Here is a 15,874-nt window from a genome sequence, read left to right as displayed (position 1 = left end):
CGTGTTTTGTATCTTCTTGATGCTTTATTTTGAGTCAATAAAATCCATCCTTTGTCGAAAAATAGTATCTCCTAAAAAGACGTGATGATCCTGAAGAGATGTGTCGGTTCCAAGTGGGCGGGAGAGAGGCGACGTTGCGGGAGCAACCGTACGGCTGTTCAGACAACGGGAGATTTCCTCCCTACTTACATAATTAGTTTTAACATCGACCATGGCACACAATGGCCGATGGGCAGGCAGAGGCGCTGCATTCTAGTCACGCGCGGGAGCTAAATGACTACGGTTGGCGACAACCATGTCCAAGTGTTGTATATTTACAGCACTTACACTTCATTTTAGGGCGCCCAAAAGAAGTTTTGAAAAAAAAAAGTCGGATTAAGTTTTTGCCCAAGCGCCCTAAAATAGGGCCTATTGGGGATGCTCTAACAATTAGGTTTCAAAATCAACGCCACTGAACTGACTTAACAAGTCATCCAACCCATCAACGAACCCACCAACGAAGAATTTAACAAAGGTGTGCCAAAGAATTGAATCTTTGAAACCAAACTAAATAGCTCCTTGGGAGGAAGATTTCAAAGTCTTCACTCGGAAGAATTAGGTTGGCTTGTACACACAAAAGACTTCAATCCCCAAACATCGAGTATGAGGAAACGTTGTTATATCTTAGCTCCAGAACATGTGACGTGCAATGTTTGGATACAATCACAAATCTGAATTTGGGCGCCAATCAACAATAATCTAAGAATATACAAGGAGACCAATAAAATCACAAGTTCATGCATGATAGTTCACATCGTGACATCAGTATGTGGCTTGAATGCTGGCTCGAGACAGTTCATACCAGTCACGCACAATAGAGGAGAAACTTGAATGCTGGTGATTCTGTCCCTTGGGAGTTCTACGGACGGTGTCAGGCCTGCTGGTGCTTCCCATCAACGGCTTCCTTCAGCTTCCTCCCAAGCGCAAAGGCAAGAGGGGGTGGCACAGCATTGCCAATCTGCCTGTGCTTGCTCTGAATGGTGCCCGAAAACTGGTAGCTGTCAGGAAAGCCCTGCAGACGTTGATAGGTTCAAATCAGATTATTTACCATGCCTTACAACAATCTTTAACACATTCGAGGTTATTTGTAATCAGATGAGGATGGATGCAGAGCAGCTTTAAGCTTACCTGAGATCGCGCACATTCGCGGACCGTGATAATCCTATCCTGGTCAGGGTGGAAGCACATGCCAACCTTGCCCATCGGCTGAGGATCAGTCACAGACGTGGGGAAATTGCCCTCCCAATCTAACCTCCCATACAGACCCTTCCACTGATTGTGCCTTTTAGCGGTGTTAGGCAAGCACCAAGGTATCAGGTCCACCATTTGCCCAGAAGATAGCTTCACCTGCACATGTATGTTCGGGGAATTAACATATCACAAACACCAAAAAGGGATCAACAGAAACAGTGAATGCAGCTACAGAGTAGGACAGTCTCATTTACCTTCTCATCTGGCAGGTCATGCCAGTCACAACCAGGTCGTTTGGGAATATGTTTGCATCTTATGAGATTTAATTCATTCATCTCCTTAGATATGTGATCGTTCAATGCAATAGTGCTACCTCTGATCTTCTTCTGAAACCAAGAGGTAGGCTCACCTCCATACTGCATTAAGAGAGGAATTCACTAAATATGGGAATCCAGAGCAGAAACAAAAGAAAAACTGAATGGCCTTGGAATATTACTTCAAGTACGAGTTTACTTGCACCATTTTCCACTTTCGGCAAATCCCCAATTGTATCTCTAACAGTTATTGCACGGAAAGGTGCCCCACCAGCAGTGCTTTTGGCAGCTGCATAGTATTTGCCATCAGGCAGTGTTATTTTCAGTTCAGGGCTAGCAAACACGTGCATCGGTTCTGGCCAATCAGGAAGAATCTCTCCAGGAGCAGCAGCCCAAATGAATGCCCTTTTCCTGGACTGAGCAACACCAAAAGTACCTGCTTCTAAGATTCCAAAACGAACCTAAACAGGTATACAACTTCTCAGTATACAGATTCAAAGAAGTGCTAACTAGGTAGTTTAAGTAGACAATGGCAAGAATTAGCACCTGGTATCCCATTTCCAAAAGAGATGCAACCGCCAGTCGGAAGGTCTGCCCTTTGTTGAACGAAACAAAATTCCTGACATTTTCTAAAAGAAAGAATCTGGGACGAAAATACTCCGCAAAAGAGAGGAATGCTAAAATCATCTCACACTGAACTTTACTCCATGGGCTTTGGTTGAATCTGTTCATGCCAGAAAAGCCCTGGTAACAGAAAAAGGGTATACATAGGTAAATAATGGGTTAACATTTTGAACAACAAACTGCTTACCAGTGCTTATAGCAATATAATGTACCTGACAGGGAGGACCGCCATTTATGAATTCTACTTCACCAGGGACAGGAAGGTTTTTAATATTCTCTTCAGCAAGTTTAGCTGCTTGTTCAGCAGCTTCAGAAGTTGAGACACAGTCATCAGAATCCCCACACTTGTCCATGATTGCCCTGCATCGTCACAAAGCAATCTTGATTGAGCTACACAAATAAATAAATGCAACACAGCACATAAATTAAACAATTTCACCTACTTTAAAATCACATTGCAGTTATCCACAAACACAGCAGCTTCCGGATGATTTTGCCTAAATGCTTCACCAGCTGGTTCCTCATATTCAATTGCCCATTTTGTAAATGACACACCTGCAGAATTTAACAATGAATAATAAAAAAATCAGTCAGAAGACCAACATTTTCATGCTAAACCATACCACTGAAGGAAGTGCATACCAGCTTGCTGCAACCCTTCGGATAAACCTCCACAGCCAGCAAAAATGTCGAGAGTTGCAATACGGCTCTCTTTGGGCACCTCCATCCATTTGCCTGAATCAACTTCATTATTTTCACAGATCTGCTTTCCCTTGTTCTTTTTCAAAGCACCAGTTGCCTTGCGAGCCACAGACATGAGCTTTACATTTGAAGGCAACTGTCAAGGCAGAACATACATTCAGTTAAATACCAAAACTAGCAGTTCTAAATCAAAATGTTATATTAGCCAACTAACCTGCTTGAGAGCCCCAGTGGCACAATCATAGAAATGCTCACAGAAGAATACATGTTCAATCATGACTGGAAGGTCTGAATTTGAGATATCTATCTTCTTTCGGACCTCACATTTTCCCTCTACCATATCCACCGGCACATTAATTATATCTTCACTATAGTATACCTGAATCAAGCAAAAAAAGGTTAACAATATGTATTGAAGACTATTTAAGGAGAATGATCACAAAACTTTGGCATGTTATGAAGCATGGAACTAATGATGGTATTACAGATATCAGACATAAAACAAATATATAGAGGAAGAAGAGTATAACCTCTCTGATATCAGATGTATAAGCTTTAGCAGTTGAAATGTCATCTGGTCTATAAAATCTTCGAACACTGACTTTTGTTGATGCAGGGTCAACTTTTTTAGAACCAGCAGGTCCACAGACATCCAAAAGATGGCAAACTGCATAGGGCTTCAGGCCAATGTTTCTTCCTGCCTTGTAGGTGCCACGATCCTCCTCTTGGGAGAAAAACTCAGGCCTAATGTATAAGAAGTCATGGACACTATAGGTTACCTTTCTGTAAATGAAGCTGGTCTTGGTAAGTATTCTTAATTCATCACAGTCCGGTTCTCTGTGCTCACAAGAGCCACAGACACCATTACCAAGACCCAGTTTATCACGAGGTAGAGAGAAGAAGGCACCCTTCTCAGGCCAGTACAGGCTTCTACATAAATATTCCATGGGCAGACCCTTCTTTTTCCTCTCTTCCACTTTGGCCCACTCAATCTTCTCAGCTTCAGAATTCTCTTTTCTATACTTGTGACCCCAAGGCATTGATTGGAGATTGACAGAGACCAATTCTTTGATGTCCTTTAGTTCAAACTCCAAACAGTCATTAGTTAAGAAAATGTCCCTTTCATTTGCAGCATTGCCAAGAACAGTTTCTGAGCCTTTTTGCAGAATCCTTCCATGAACCATTTTTGCACCATCAGATTTCTGAAACATGTACTCAACAAAGCATATGACTATTTCTCCAGAATCATCTTCCAGTGTGACTGCCCCTCCGACATCTATTCTGAGTTCCCGTGCATACGCACATTTGTATAAAGCTTCTCCAGAAGTTGTTTTCCCAGCTGGATCACCCTTCCATCTCATTTCTTTGCTAGTTTGTGATACCAATTTTCGAGACCGTGTTGATGGTGGAGTCTTTGCAACCTTGTCTTCTTCAATCTGTACCTCTTCCTCAGCATCATCATCTTCATTTTCTTCTTGTTCATCATCAACTTCTTTTGCTTCGTTTCCATCTCCCTCCTTCAAATCTTCAGGGAAATGGTGTGCATAGTAATCACTCCATATTCTGTTGATCAATCTTGTTGTGGTTGCACGCATTGCTTTTCTTTTTGATGATGTTCCCATTGTTGCAATTGGATTCAGATTCTCTCCTCTTGTTACTTGAGCCTTTTTCTTCATGAACAACTTTGTATGTCTTCTCTGCTCCATCTTCATCAACAGGCCAGTGGCAAAAGCACTACGTCGAATTGTCTCATCAGGGAAATCTGCAAACTGCTGAAGTATGATCTGTCCATGTACCACAATGTACCTCTCAACCAGTACAATATTGGACGATATAAAGGCAGGATTCTCTTTGTCAAACTCTGCCACTTTCTTGATGACATCAGCAAAAGAAAGCTTTGAAGCACGGCTTTGCTCTTTTAGCAGGGTGATGATGCTAACAGCAAGCCTTGCTGTTTTCAGTACAGGTTCACACCAAGGAGCATATTGCTTTATTGGCTGCCGTAGCTTGTACCTGAAAATACATGCAATGTAAGTTCTAATGGAGTGCCGACAGAAACAAATAAAGACTGGGGTAAAGGAATGAGAGGATTCAGTGAAAAGAATACTGAACAGGCAGTGGCATGAAGATTACACAATAAAATAGCAGTAAAAACTGACTGGGGTACTCACCAAGCAACATCAGTTCGAATGGTTATGCAAACCATCGAGCCACCAAATTCTATAACCCATTCCTTGATTGGGCTCAAATATATTGGAACTCCTACATCCTGATTATCAGCTTTACTTGATGAAGAAGACAACTTTGCAGACTCAGCTGTGGAACAGCAACTGCCATCATCCTCTCTCATAAAACCAGATCCAAAGACAACTATGTCATTTTCTGCGCCTGACTTCATAGGGATTAATTCCAGAGAAATAAGCCTAGAATCTGCATTGTATAGAGCCCAGTTATTGAGGATTCTTACTGGCACATCACCAGAGAACATGCCATCCTCACTATCAAATATGTATTCATCCATTTCCTGGCTAGATGGTTTATAGTATGCAGGCAGAGGGTAGTCATTTGCAATCTCAGCTTCACTAATTTTGATGTAGACATTTTTCTGGGAAGGGACTCCACGGTTACCCCTCTGTTTCTTCATCATCTTCCATTCTTCTTCTTCATGCAATAATCTTGCTAATTTCTCATCATCGTCCTCAGCTACCTCTTTACACTCAATATCCTTGATCTTCAGGCTCCCATTTGAAATGCTAAGTGGCATCTTGGTAAATTCTGCTCGAGATTTGCACTCATCTCTTAGAGCAAGAAGAACTGGCAATGTAACAAGCTTCTCATCATCATTGCCTGCCGTCTGATCCAAACCAATGAGCTGGTTGTATACAAACTCACCAGTGGCAATCATGAATTCTTTGCTCATTGTTCCAGTGTAACCTTGGATAGCATTAACAGAGCGAACAACACTAGCAAGCAATTCTTCCAGACTCATGTTAGGATTCCCACCTACTGATCTCATGAGCTTCCTGTAGACTTCAACACATACCTGTGCCTTCTCATAGAAGTGGTTGTAGTAAGACTTGTAGTTGCTTGCTGGTTTCACACATTCATAATCAGCAAGTTCTGTCGAGAGCCAGACCACTGCAGTACCTTCATCATAACCAGATATTGCCCAGTCCTCAATACGCCCAAATCCTTCACAGCGTACACCTCTTTCACGCTCTTTTTCTAGATCATCATCCATAGGCATGATGAGAGCTGTTATGAAAAAATCATCTATTTCAGACATTTCAAATGGCTGCAGATTCCCATCTGCATCATGCAAGATGAAATCAATCAACTTCCGGCAAGGCGGCGAATCTTCTGGCCCTAATTTTGTCAGGTTGATTGCATCTATTTCTTCCTCTTCCATCCGATTTTTCTTGATCTTGACAACAGAAGTTTTTTCTGATAAACGTACAGATTTCTCCTTAAAATCAGAACAGGCTGCTGCCCTCCTTGGCCTCTTGTGAGTAGCAGAACCAGCACCCTTTTCAACACCATTTGTTGCATCCTGAGGCCCATCCACCAATTTTCCTTGTGCAGTGAATTCTTCACCCTTCTTTTGTGGCTTTGCTCTGCACCTTTTTGTTCCTGAAAGGCCATCATTCAGATAAAATAACTAAATCAGGAACAAAAGAAAGAAACTAAATGATGAACAGTGAAAAGGCATCAATAATACAATGACACAGCACTCAGGTGTTACAGCAATGGGATTGGGTCCATAACTGGTAGGCATGAGAGCTGGCCAGCCTAGACTTGGCTGCCTTCCACAAGCTTGACTGGCAACGATGCCAGCACTCAGCAGACACAAGAAGACAGGTGTTAGGAGATGATTGCTTAGCCTCAATGAGGCATGCAGAAACCTCTTTGATATTCTTTTTCATGAAATGGCATTCAAGCCTTTTGTGTATTTCTTGGAAACTAATATTATATAGATGGATCTCCTTCCTAACAAAAAGGAAAGTGCTAGGGGTGCCAACTGCCAATTGGTATGAAGAAACAGAACAGATGTTCACTGTATAAGTTACAGGCAGTTGCTGCCAGCTATCATTAAACAAAGCTCCAACAAGATCTATGGCGAGACACACACAAGCAAAATTGTAGATATCGCCCAGACACCAAGATCAGATGGCACAAAAAAAGCCTCATTTATATCTATATTTATATTATATGGTTAATTTTGTGTTTTCCTGGTGTAACCCCTGCAGTGAAAATTGCAGTTGCAACTTGTAGCTCTTTTATCTGATAAAAATACACAAGTCACTAGGTGATATCAGAGGCTCATCTTGAAAACAAAGACCATGACACTTAACCTTTTCAGGGAACTTAAATAGCCACAAGACCGATTCTTGATGAAACTTCAGAATTAGATCATTAAATTGATTAATAAAAACCAATCAAACACCATGAAGCATAAGCCATATGCATATAGGCAATTAACAAGAAGGGGAATTAGAAATATGCTGATGATCTATAGCATTAAAAGCAGTCTTGAATCCAGTAACGTATATAAAAAGTGCACAGAAGTGGATCTTCATGCATGATGGCTTGTTGAGGTTACATGGATCTTCATACACAGGATTTAAGTGTGCACCTACATACATACATTGATCACCTGACCCTGTTATTCATGTACTTGGGGGTTCAAATTAAGTTCATCTAGAAATAAGTTCTCATTAGAAGGGCAACTGTACAGAACCAGGCATTACTTTCACAACTGTTTCTCTCTTCCAAGGAACACTAGCATGGACACAAGATAAGTGACCTCATTTATATCTTGAATTTAGTTTCACAGTCAAGGCACTAGGTTGATAAAAGTAAAAGCACATTCAACAGACTACGACTGGATATACGAGTCAAACAAAATCATATTTTCTTGCAGAAAAACACAATCATATTTTTGTAGTACTGTGATATGAGTCAAACCAATCCATGCTCCAAGTGTTCATACCACTCCAAGTAAAGCATAAGTATAAAGGATTTTATGCTGCAAACAGTATGTGTGTGCCATTAAAATATTGATGATTTATACAAAATGTTGCATGTATGTTAGTATTAAAAATTATGTTTAAAAAATGGTTTTCTTGTTTTATGTGTGATGTGTGAAGCTGCATTGTCAACAACTCAACATTCAGCAAAAAATGGCATCTCATAACCAACTGGACTAATGCCATGTAAATATCAGTATAACCTAAGGACCTCGATCAGTATCATGCACACGCAGGTGAGCAATGGGAAGAAAATCAACATGTGGATGCCAAACTAGACAACTTTTCTTCCCAGAGATTTAGGTCATTATCTATTTTGCATACTAAACATGGACAGTAGCTTATTCCACCCTTCATCCTACAATCCTAAAATACACTCATCTTCACATGTATGCATTAGCATTATGATTGCTATCAAAACACCTAGTTAAAGCAAGTTGCAGCACATACTAGATAACTAATATGCAAATAGATCAACCAAACCTGGGAGGGCACAGAAAAAGAGGAAAAGGAAAGCATTGGCACCTATCCACCACACGCAATTCATGGCATAATGCGCCTCACCCTCTCAACACCACAGCTCCACAATTTCCATCATCTCAATAACAACCAAACAATCTATCTACATCATCTTCCTCCCCAGCCATTCAACTTTAACAATGAAGGGCAGACTTGTGCATGTACCACAATGTCTGTCTTCATTTTAGTGATAACATAGGAAGTGGAGTCAGCAATGGAGAGCAGTGATAGCAATGGGTACGTGGTTTGCGATCTCCCTCTTGATGTCTATCCAGTTTGAGTCAAAGCTCCATATAAGACACATTAGACAAACTAGAAGACTGCCCAGACACTCAATAAGGATACAGATTAATATTTTATACAAATCTAATACAAAAGTCAATACTGGTTAATTCATGGCAAGAAACCAACTTTGCTTATGCCATGTCTAGCTAGTGAGCATCACAGAAACATTAGCACATATGACATGTCTATGTCAGCATATAATTTGCTCCTTTGCACTGTTATATATGAACGCAAAGCAGAATACTTGTTTTAAAAGGGTAAAGCATTAGTTTTTTCTAAAGAAATGTCATAACTTTCTTTGCAGTGCCTAGTAGAATATACCAACATGTAACACATTAAACATAAAACAAGAGTCAGACAACATTTGAAATTCACATTTTCAAAGCAGATGCACACGGAAAATACCCTGATAGCATTGAGTATATCATATTACACATTCCTGGAAACAGATATAACCATGCTATAGATTGGAAAGGTGACTACTGTAGTCATGCAAAACAAGTAACAATAGAAGTAATTAAGAACAATACCTGTGGTAACTGGAGAACGTGGACTTTTCACCATATTTGATATATCCCTGTAAAATTCAGAATTAGTCAGCCTCATCAACAATTAGCAAGAAAATACAGTACTTACTTCCAATCCAAACTTAATTACATGAAAAGATTAACAGAGCAACACACTTCATCAAAATCACTAGACATGTTATAGAGCCAACCCCGCAACATGTAGAAGATCAATTCCAAATTGGAAGCAGAAGCAAAAGGTAATGAATAAGAAACATACACATCAACAATCTGTTGAACCTGTATCCAATTCCTTTAACTGATTTAGACAACTTGATTTTGCCTTTGGGAATGATAATCTATGAGTAGACCTCAACCTCTAGCAACAATAGGGGGTAGGAAACAACATAGCCATCATTAAACCCATGTCTTCCAAATCAAAAGTAAACAATCATGGCACTAACATCTCATTATTACATCACACTATAATTGGTTCACAAACATGAAAACATTGGCAAATGCTAAAACTAGCATGAAACCAGTGTAACCGTGAGTAAGCAACTGGGGAAGTAGCACTCAGCATGGCAATTCTCAAAAGATCCCCAAGTAATAAGCTAAGAATAGGCAAATGAAGAAAGGTGCACCAAAACTATCAGCACAGGTGGTTGCACCAAGCCACCAAATAAAGCAAAAGCAAGGCTAGCAGCACCAGGTGCCCCTTGAAAACTGTGTGCTAATCCATGTAGATATATAGCTCCTCTACACAAAGATAGCAAGAAACTTCAGAAGACATGCTAAAAGCAAGTCTATATTCCATTACAAGACCTTATTAACAACTACAAGTAAGCAAATTAACTAATTCAACAGTAAGGTAATGAACTGTTCCTAAAATTGCATCACCGGCCATAGGACACATCAGAGCTTGATTAACAGATGTTTGTCACAGGAGTGGAGCCATAAACAAAATGAACAGAGCTGAAGCCTTCTAGTTAATTCATTCATTCAAATAGGCATGGAATTAGTGACACATACCTAGGATACTCAAGAACAAAAATCACCAGCTGCAGGCAGTCAAGGCAAATTAAGGCTACAGAAGATTTGCGGTGAATCTCAATGCCACCAAGCACGGATCCACTAAGTATGCAAGTACTCCTGCAATGCAGCACGATCAAAAAAAAACATCAGAAACTTCAACACCGGTGGGGGGATATCTACTTAAACAGAAGTTTAACCAATTTGGGGGAGGCGCAGAACTATTGAAGAAAACGGTGGGTTTTTTTGGTAGGAACTGCAATAATCAAGTCATGAACCACCACTGCTCAAGCAGACCAACGGATTTCTGAAAATAGTCTCCTAACCCCCTACACAGAACACATCAAACAAACTAACTATATGGATAGGCAGACGCACAGGGCTCCCCGGAGCTAAGCACAGCGAACAATCACAGATGGAGCTACTTCCGCACCACAGACCAGCAAGCTAAGCCCCCACGACGCACATCCGAAGAGATGAGTATGATACACGGGAGGAAATACGGCGGAAATGGCCCAAATAGGGGCAGGCGCGGTTACAGAGGGAACGGTCGCCATTCCGTTAACTCTGCTCTGCGTTGCGGCAACACACCGACAACCTTTCCGGAATCACCTCCAGTAGATGGTACAGAAATCAAAGAAATCCGCAGCGGAATACAGAACTAGAACAGCAGGCAAGGCAAAAATGTTTCCACTAGAAAACCGTCACTGATAAATCCACAACGAACCGAAGGAATCCATCAACCCCGCCTGGATGCGGAGCCAGAGCAGCAGCGCAAACGAATCGTCGGTCAAACAGCACGGAGCCCAGGGACTATCGGAGCACGCGCGCCCCTAAACACCACCCCGAACTAATCAATCCGCAGGCACGGTAAAAACAGGACCGAGAAGAAGAAAAAACGAAGCCCCAGGGTTACCTATTCGGCCTCCTCGCCGGCGGCGGCGGAGGCGACGGGGGAACGAGGCCGAAGGAGCGGATCCGAGAGGCGGCGCGGGCGGGCGGGCGGGCGGAAAGGGGGGAGGGGGGTTTCGGTCGCGGGGTGGCGGGATTTATAGCGGAGGGGTGACGAACGCGAGCGAGAGAATTGCGACGCGGCGTGCGTGAGGCGGGGCAAAGGGTGGGAAGGGTTTTTTGAGGTTTTGGCCGCGCGGCGCACGCGGGACTGGGCGCGTTTGCTTGGCGGGAGGGGCAGCGAAAACCCAAATTTTCCCGTTTCCCCCGCCCTTGCGTTTTGCCGGATCCCAAGCAATTAAACCATGTTTTTGTCAGGGCTCTCCCCTAGCCCATATAAGCTTGCCTCTGGACATCACATGGGCCTGGCCCGGCTGGGAGTCCTCTGGCCGCTGCAGCCACAAGTATGTGGGCAAAAGCAACACACAACTTATCCAGTGGATCACGGACGGCTTGGCGGCGGCTACCTTCCCCTACCTCCAGTTCTTCCATGTTCTCCCCCAATTCGCTTGTAACCTCTGGTTGTAATTGCTACTCTGTATCAAACCTTCCTGAGAGAGAGAGATTACTAGCAAGACTACAGCTAGTCCCTAACATCTGGTATTCAAAGCCAGGCCACCATCCTTCCACCATCTAATTTTTCTCATTTTTTCTTCCACGCCAATTCATCTGTTCCACCGACGATGACGCCATGCCTGCCGACTTACCACTGAAGTGGGATACCATGTCTGCCAATGAGCAGTTGTTGTGGTATCTAAAGAGATTATGTGCTAAGGCGGAGGAGATGAGCGCACTATTGGGTGTTGCAAGCGCTGGTGACCCTCATGTGGTTACCCCGCTTGTCGATCCGGCGGCCTCAACCACGACGCACGCCGCATCGGCGCCCGTCCCCGACGTCTCCGGCTCCACCACCAAGGCCCAGGAAGTGCTTGAGCTCATCCAAGACGCGCCCCCTGCCTGTGTCACGAGGGCACATGTTACCTGTTTGACGGAATGCTCGCGCCGGGATGCCACTGTTGCCATCTTCCCCGAGCTTGCAGTCGACCTCACCATCGACGCCACGGTCACCCCGGCCACTACCAACGTCTCCTCCACCACCAAGTCCATAGAGGTCCTCGAGGTCATTTGTGATGTCTCCACTGACTGCATTGCCAGGGCGCCCATCACCTGTTCGACGGATTGCTCGACTCAAGTCTCCATCGTCGTCAAACTCAAGGAGAACCAGGGCACCACCACCACCGTCCACCCCGAGTTCATGGTCGATCTCATCCACCAGGAGGTCGCTGTCGAGATCGTCACCCTGGTGGCAAGCACCATCGATGTTGACCCCAAGACCAGCGTGCAGGAGTTGGACGACTCGCCACTGCTCTCCATCAACACCTCCACCCAAGTAGCGAGCGAGGCGGACCGCATTGTCGTCCTCATCGTCCCCAGCAGCTTGGCTGCACCAGAGCCAACTAGGTGCTCGGCAGAGTGCCCCGCCCATGTCGAACAACAATCATGGCCACCACCTGCACAAATGAAGACCAGGCAAATGGGTCACCCCTTAAGGCCTGGTCCATGGCTGTCATTCAAGCCTCTTTCTGATACAAACTATCTGGAGGAGCCATGTTCAAATGTGGCCTCTCCTCAAGATTGCTGTTATGAGATGTTTCCCTGGAAGGAGCCTTTCAGTTGTTTCTCAGGTGCACGATGGTAGCCTGGGCGTCCACCAGATCAGGCACCATCTGATATTAAAGGATTTACTGAATTAGAATTTTTCTATGACATACCTTGCCTCGAATCCTTCAGTACACATCACCAGCCAAGTGTGAAGAGTGAATTGCAACTGCAAAGGGTAAATGGACAAGGATCTCTCATTTGGCAAGGCAATTGCAGCAAGGTCGAGTTGTGTCCAATGCCGTGGCCATCATTTCGGGCAGCTCTTATTGCAGAGGGAATGGAGGCTCGACCGGTTATGTGGCCGTCGTTTGCAATCAGTGTGCCATCAGAGGTCTGTTGTTCTAGTGTTTCCCAATGGAACCTCCCGATCACTACTTCTGTTCATGACCTTCGTACATGGACGTTCAGGATGCATTCGTTTCTGTCTGTCCAAGTGCGAGGCATTGGCTTGACGAGTAGTTCTAATCCGAAGAAACTATTTCACATTGGAGATTTTGTGCGCAATACATGGCGATGGTGGTACAATTTTAGTGGATACTTCATAGAGATAATCACTGGTCAGCTCTTGTGCTCATGGTCTTCGCAACAGAACAATGTTGGTTCATGTCTCAGTAAGGAGCCCAGGCTATTTCCTTACAATAAACAGTTCCCTTCAGAACTCTGTACATGTAGCATTATTCCTGCTCTTGAAATACATCATTCTGGTCTTGCTCCTACTGTTGTACATCAATTTCGGAGTGTGAAGAAACATAGTGCTTGGAACACGACGAGCAGTTTGGGTTTTCAGTTCATTCACTGTGAGCCAGTACTCTCTTCCGGTCTGGCTAATATCACTGAACAAGGGCAGCTCACTTTCTTGGTTTTCACTGACCTAAACGATTGTGTTAGTGAGATGATCTGTGCTTATGCACATCCTGAAACAAATAGCAAGGATTTCATCATTCAGTCTGCTCTCCCTAGCTCTTTTGAAAAATTACAATATGGAGTTGCATCGACTCTCGGTTTTGTGAGGAAAACAACTGACTGGAGGCCCTGCCTTAGGCATAATTTTCAGTTTCTATTACCATCCAACAATCCTCGAGAAGTGCATGTTTTGTCTGAACTACAATTTGTGGAATTTATTGAGCTTCAGTTTATTCATCATGTGCACATCAGTGAGTTGGCTGGGTGTTTTTGCCTTGAGAAATTATGGGGCGTTAGTGACCTCGTGCATCAAAGCCAGGAGCAATGGAACTTGTCTGAACATCATGTTCTGGAGGAGGCTGCTACATGTAATATTACTTGGCATGAGAAGTTGCAGGGAACCATGAAGACCATGAGCATGTGTTGGCTATTTTTGAGTCAAAGGGAATATAAGAGGAATGGCCAGCTTGATAATAACTGCAATTCTAAACAAACAACTGGGGGTTCCAGAGCTAGAATTCAGCTTACTGTACTTCTGGTCACTTTTGAGTGGTGTTCCCCATTTGGTGAAATAATGCTTGGTGGAAATGCTTATCAACTGCTTATGGTATAGATGATCACAACCTTTCTGAGAGATCTACCAGTGAAGTACTTGTTTGATGACGCTACTGGAACCGTTCACCATTTGATACAGAAACCTATTGTAGTTGAGTTGCAGCAACATGTTACAAAGCCTGTGAATTATTTTGCATAGTTCCAGCCGAAGTTCCGATGTACACTTAATGATACGTCTCCAACGTATCTATAATTTTTGATTGCTCCATGCTATATTATCTACTGTTTTGAATGTTTATGGGCTTTATTATACACTTTTATATCATTTTTGGGACTAACCTATTAACCCAGAGCCCAGTGCCAGTTTCTGTTTTTACCTTGTTTTAGGGTTTCGAAGAAAAGGAAAATCAAACGGAGTCCAATTGACCCGAAACTTCACGGAACTCATTTTTGGAAGGAAAGAAGCCCAGAAGACTTGGAGTGCACGCCAGGGGGCTTACAAGGAGGCCACGAGGCAGGGGAGGGCGCGGCGCGCCCTCCACCCTCGTGAGCCCCTCGTGGCCCCCCTGATGTACTTCTTCCGCCTATATATCTCCATATACCCTAAAAACATCCGGGGGCACAATAGATCGGGAGTTCCGTCGCCAGAAGCCTCCGTAGCCACCGAAAGCCAATCTAGACCCGTTCCGGCACCCTGCCGGAGGGGGAATCCTTCTCCGGTGGCCATCTTCATCATCCCGGTGCTCTCCATGATGAGGAGGGAGTAGTTCTCCCTCGGGGCTGAGGGTATGTACCAGTAGTTATGTGTTCGATCTCTCTCTCTCTCTCTCGTGTTCTTGAGGTGATACGATCTTGATGTATCACGAGCTTTGCTATTATATTTGGATCCTATGATGTTTTCTCCCCCCTCTACTCTCTTGTAATGAATTGAGTTTCCCCTTTGAAGTTATCTTATCGGATTGAGTCTTTAAAGATTTGAGAACACTTGATGTATGTCTTGCCGTGCATATCTGTGGTGACAATGGGATACCATGATTCACTTGATGTATGTTTGGTGATCAACTTGCGGGTTCCGCCCATGAACCTATGCATAGGGGTTGGCACATGTATTCGTTGTGATTCTCCGGTAGAAACTTTGGGGCACTCTTTGAGGTTCTATGTGTTGGTTGAATAGATGAATCTGAGATTGTGTGATGCATATCGTATAATCATACCCACATATACTTGAGGTGACATTGGAGTATCTACGTGACATTAGGTTTTTGGTTGATTTGTGTCTTAAGGTGTTATTCTAGTACGAACTCTAGGGCTGTTTGTGACACCTATAGGAATAGCCCAACGGATTGATTGGAAAGAATAACTTTGAGGTGGTTTCGTACCCCTACCATAATCTCTTCGTTCGTTCTCCGCTATTAGTGACTTTGGAGTGACTCTTTGTTGCATGTTGAGGGATAGTTGTGTGATCCAATTATGCTATTATTGTTGAGGGAACTTACACTAGCGAAAGTATGAACCCTAGGCCTTGTTTCAACGCATTGCAATACCGTTTACGCTCACTTTTATC

At 43.5% G+C, this 15,874-nt stretch overlaps 1 protein-coding gene across 1 annotated transcript; it reads right to left on the bottom strand.

Annotated features, from left to right (window-relative positions):
* Positions 1-618: 618 nt before the first annotated feature.
* On the bottom strand, positions 619-11,682 carry LOC125536166 (DNA (cytosine-5)-methyltransferase 1B). Its single transcript, XM_048699321.1, has 15 exons — positions 11,668-11,682; positions 10,967-11,052; positions 10,240-10,359; positions 9,232-9,278; positions 5,042-6,500; positions 3,401-4,883; positions 3,085-3,249; positions 2,811-3,006; positions 2,612-2,723; positions 2,381-2,528; positions 2,091-2,288; positions 1,727-2,005; positions 1,485-1,646; positions 1,168-1,386; positions 619-1,051 (listed from the first exon to the last, which is right to left on the bottom strand). The coding sequence occupies exons 1-15, from the start codon at positions 11,680-11,682 to the stop codon at positions 911-913; spliced, it is 4,830 nt and encodes a 1,609-aa protein (XP_048555278.1). The 3' UTR covers positions 619-910.
* Between the last annotated feature and the right edge of the window lie 4,192 nt (positions 11,683-15,874).

This window comes from Triticum urartu, chromosome 2 (assembly GCF_003073215.2).
Source record: "Triticum urartu cultivar G1812 chromosome 2, Tu2.1, whole genome shotgun sequence".
NCBI classification, from domain to species: Eukaryota; Viridiplantae; Streptophyta; class Magnoliopsida; order Poales; family Poaceae; genus Triticum; species Triticum urartu.
This window is presented reverse-complemented; position numbering and strand designations above follow the sequence as displayed.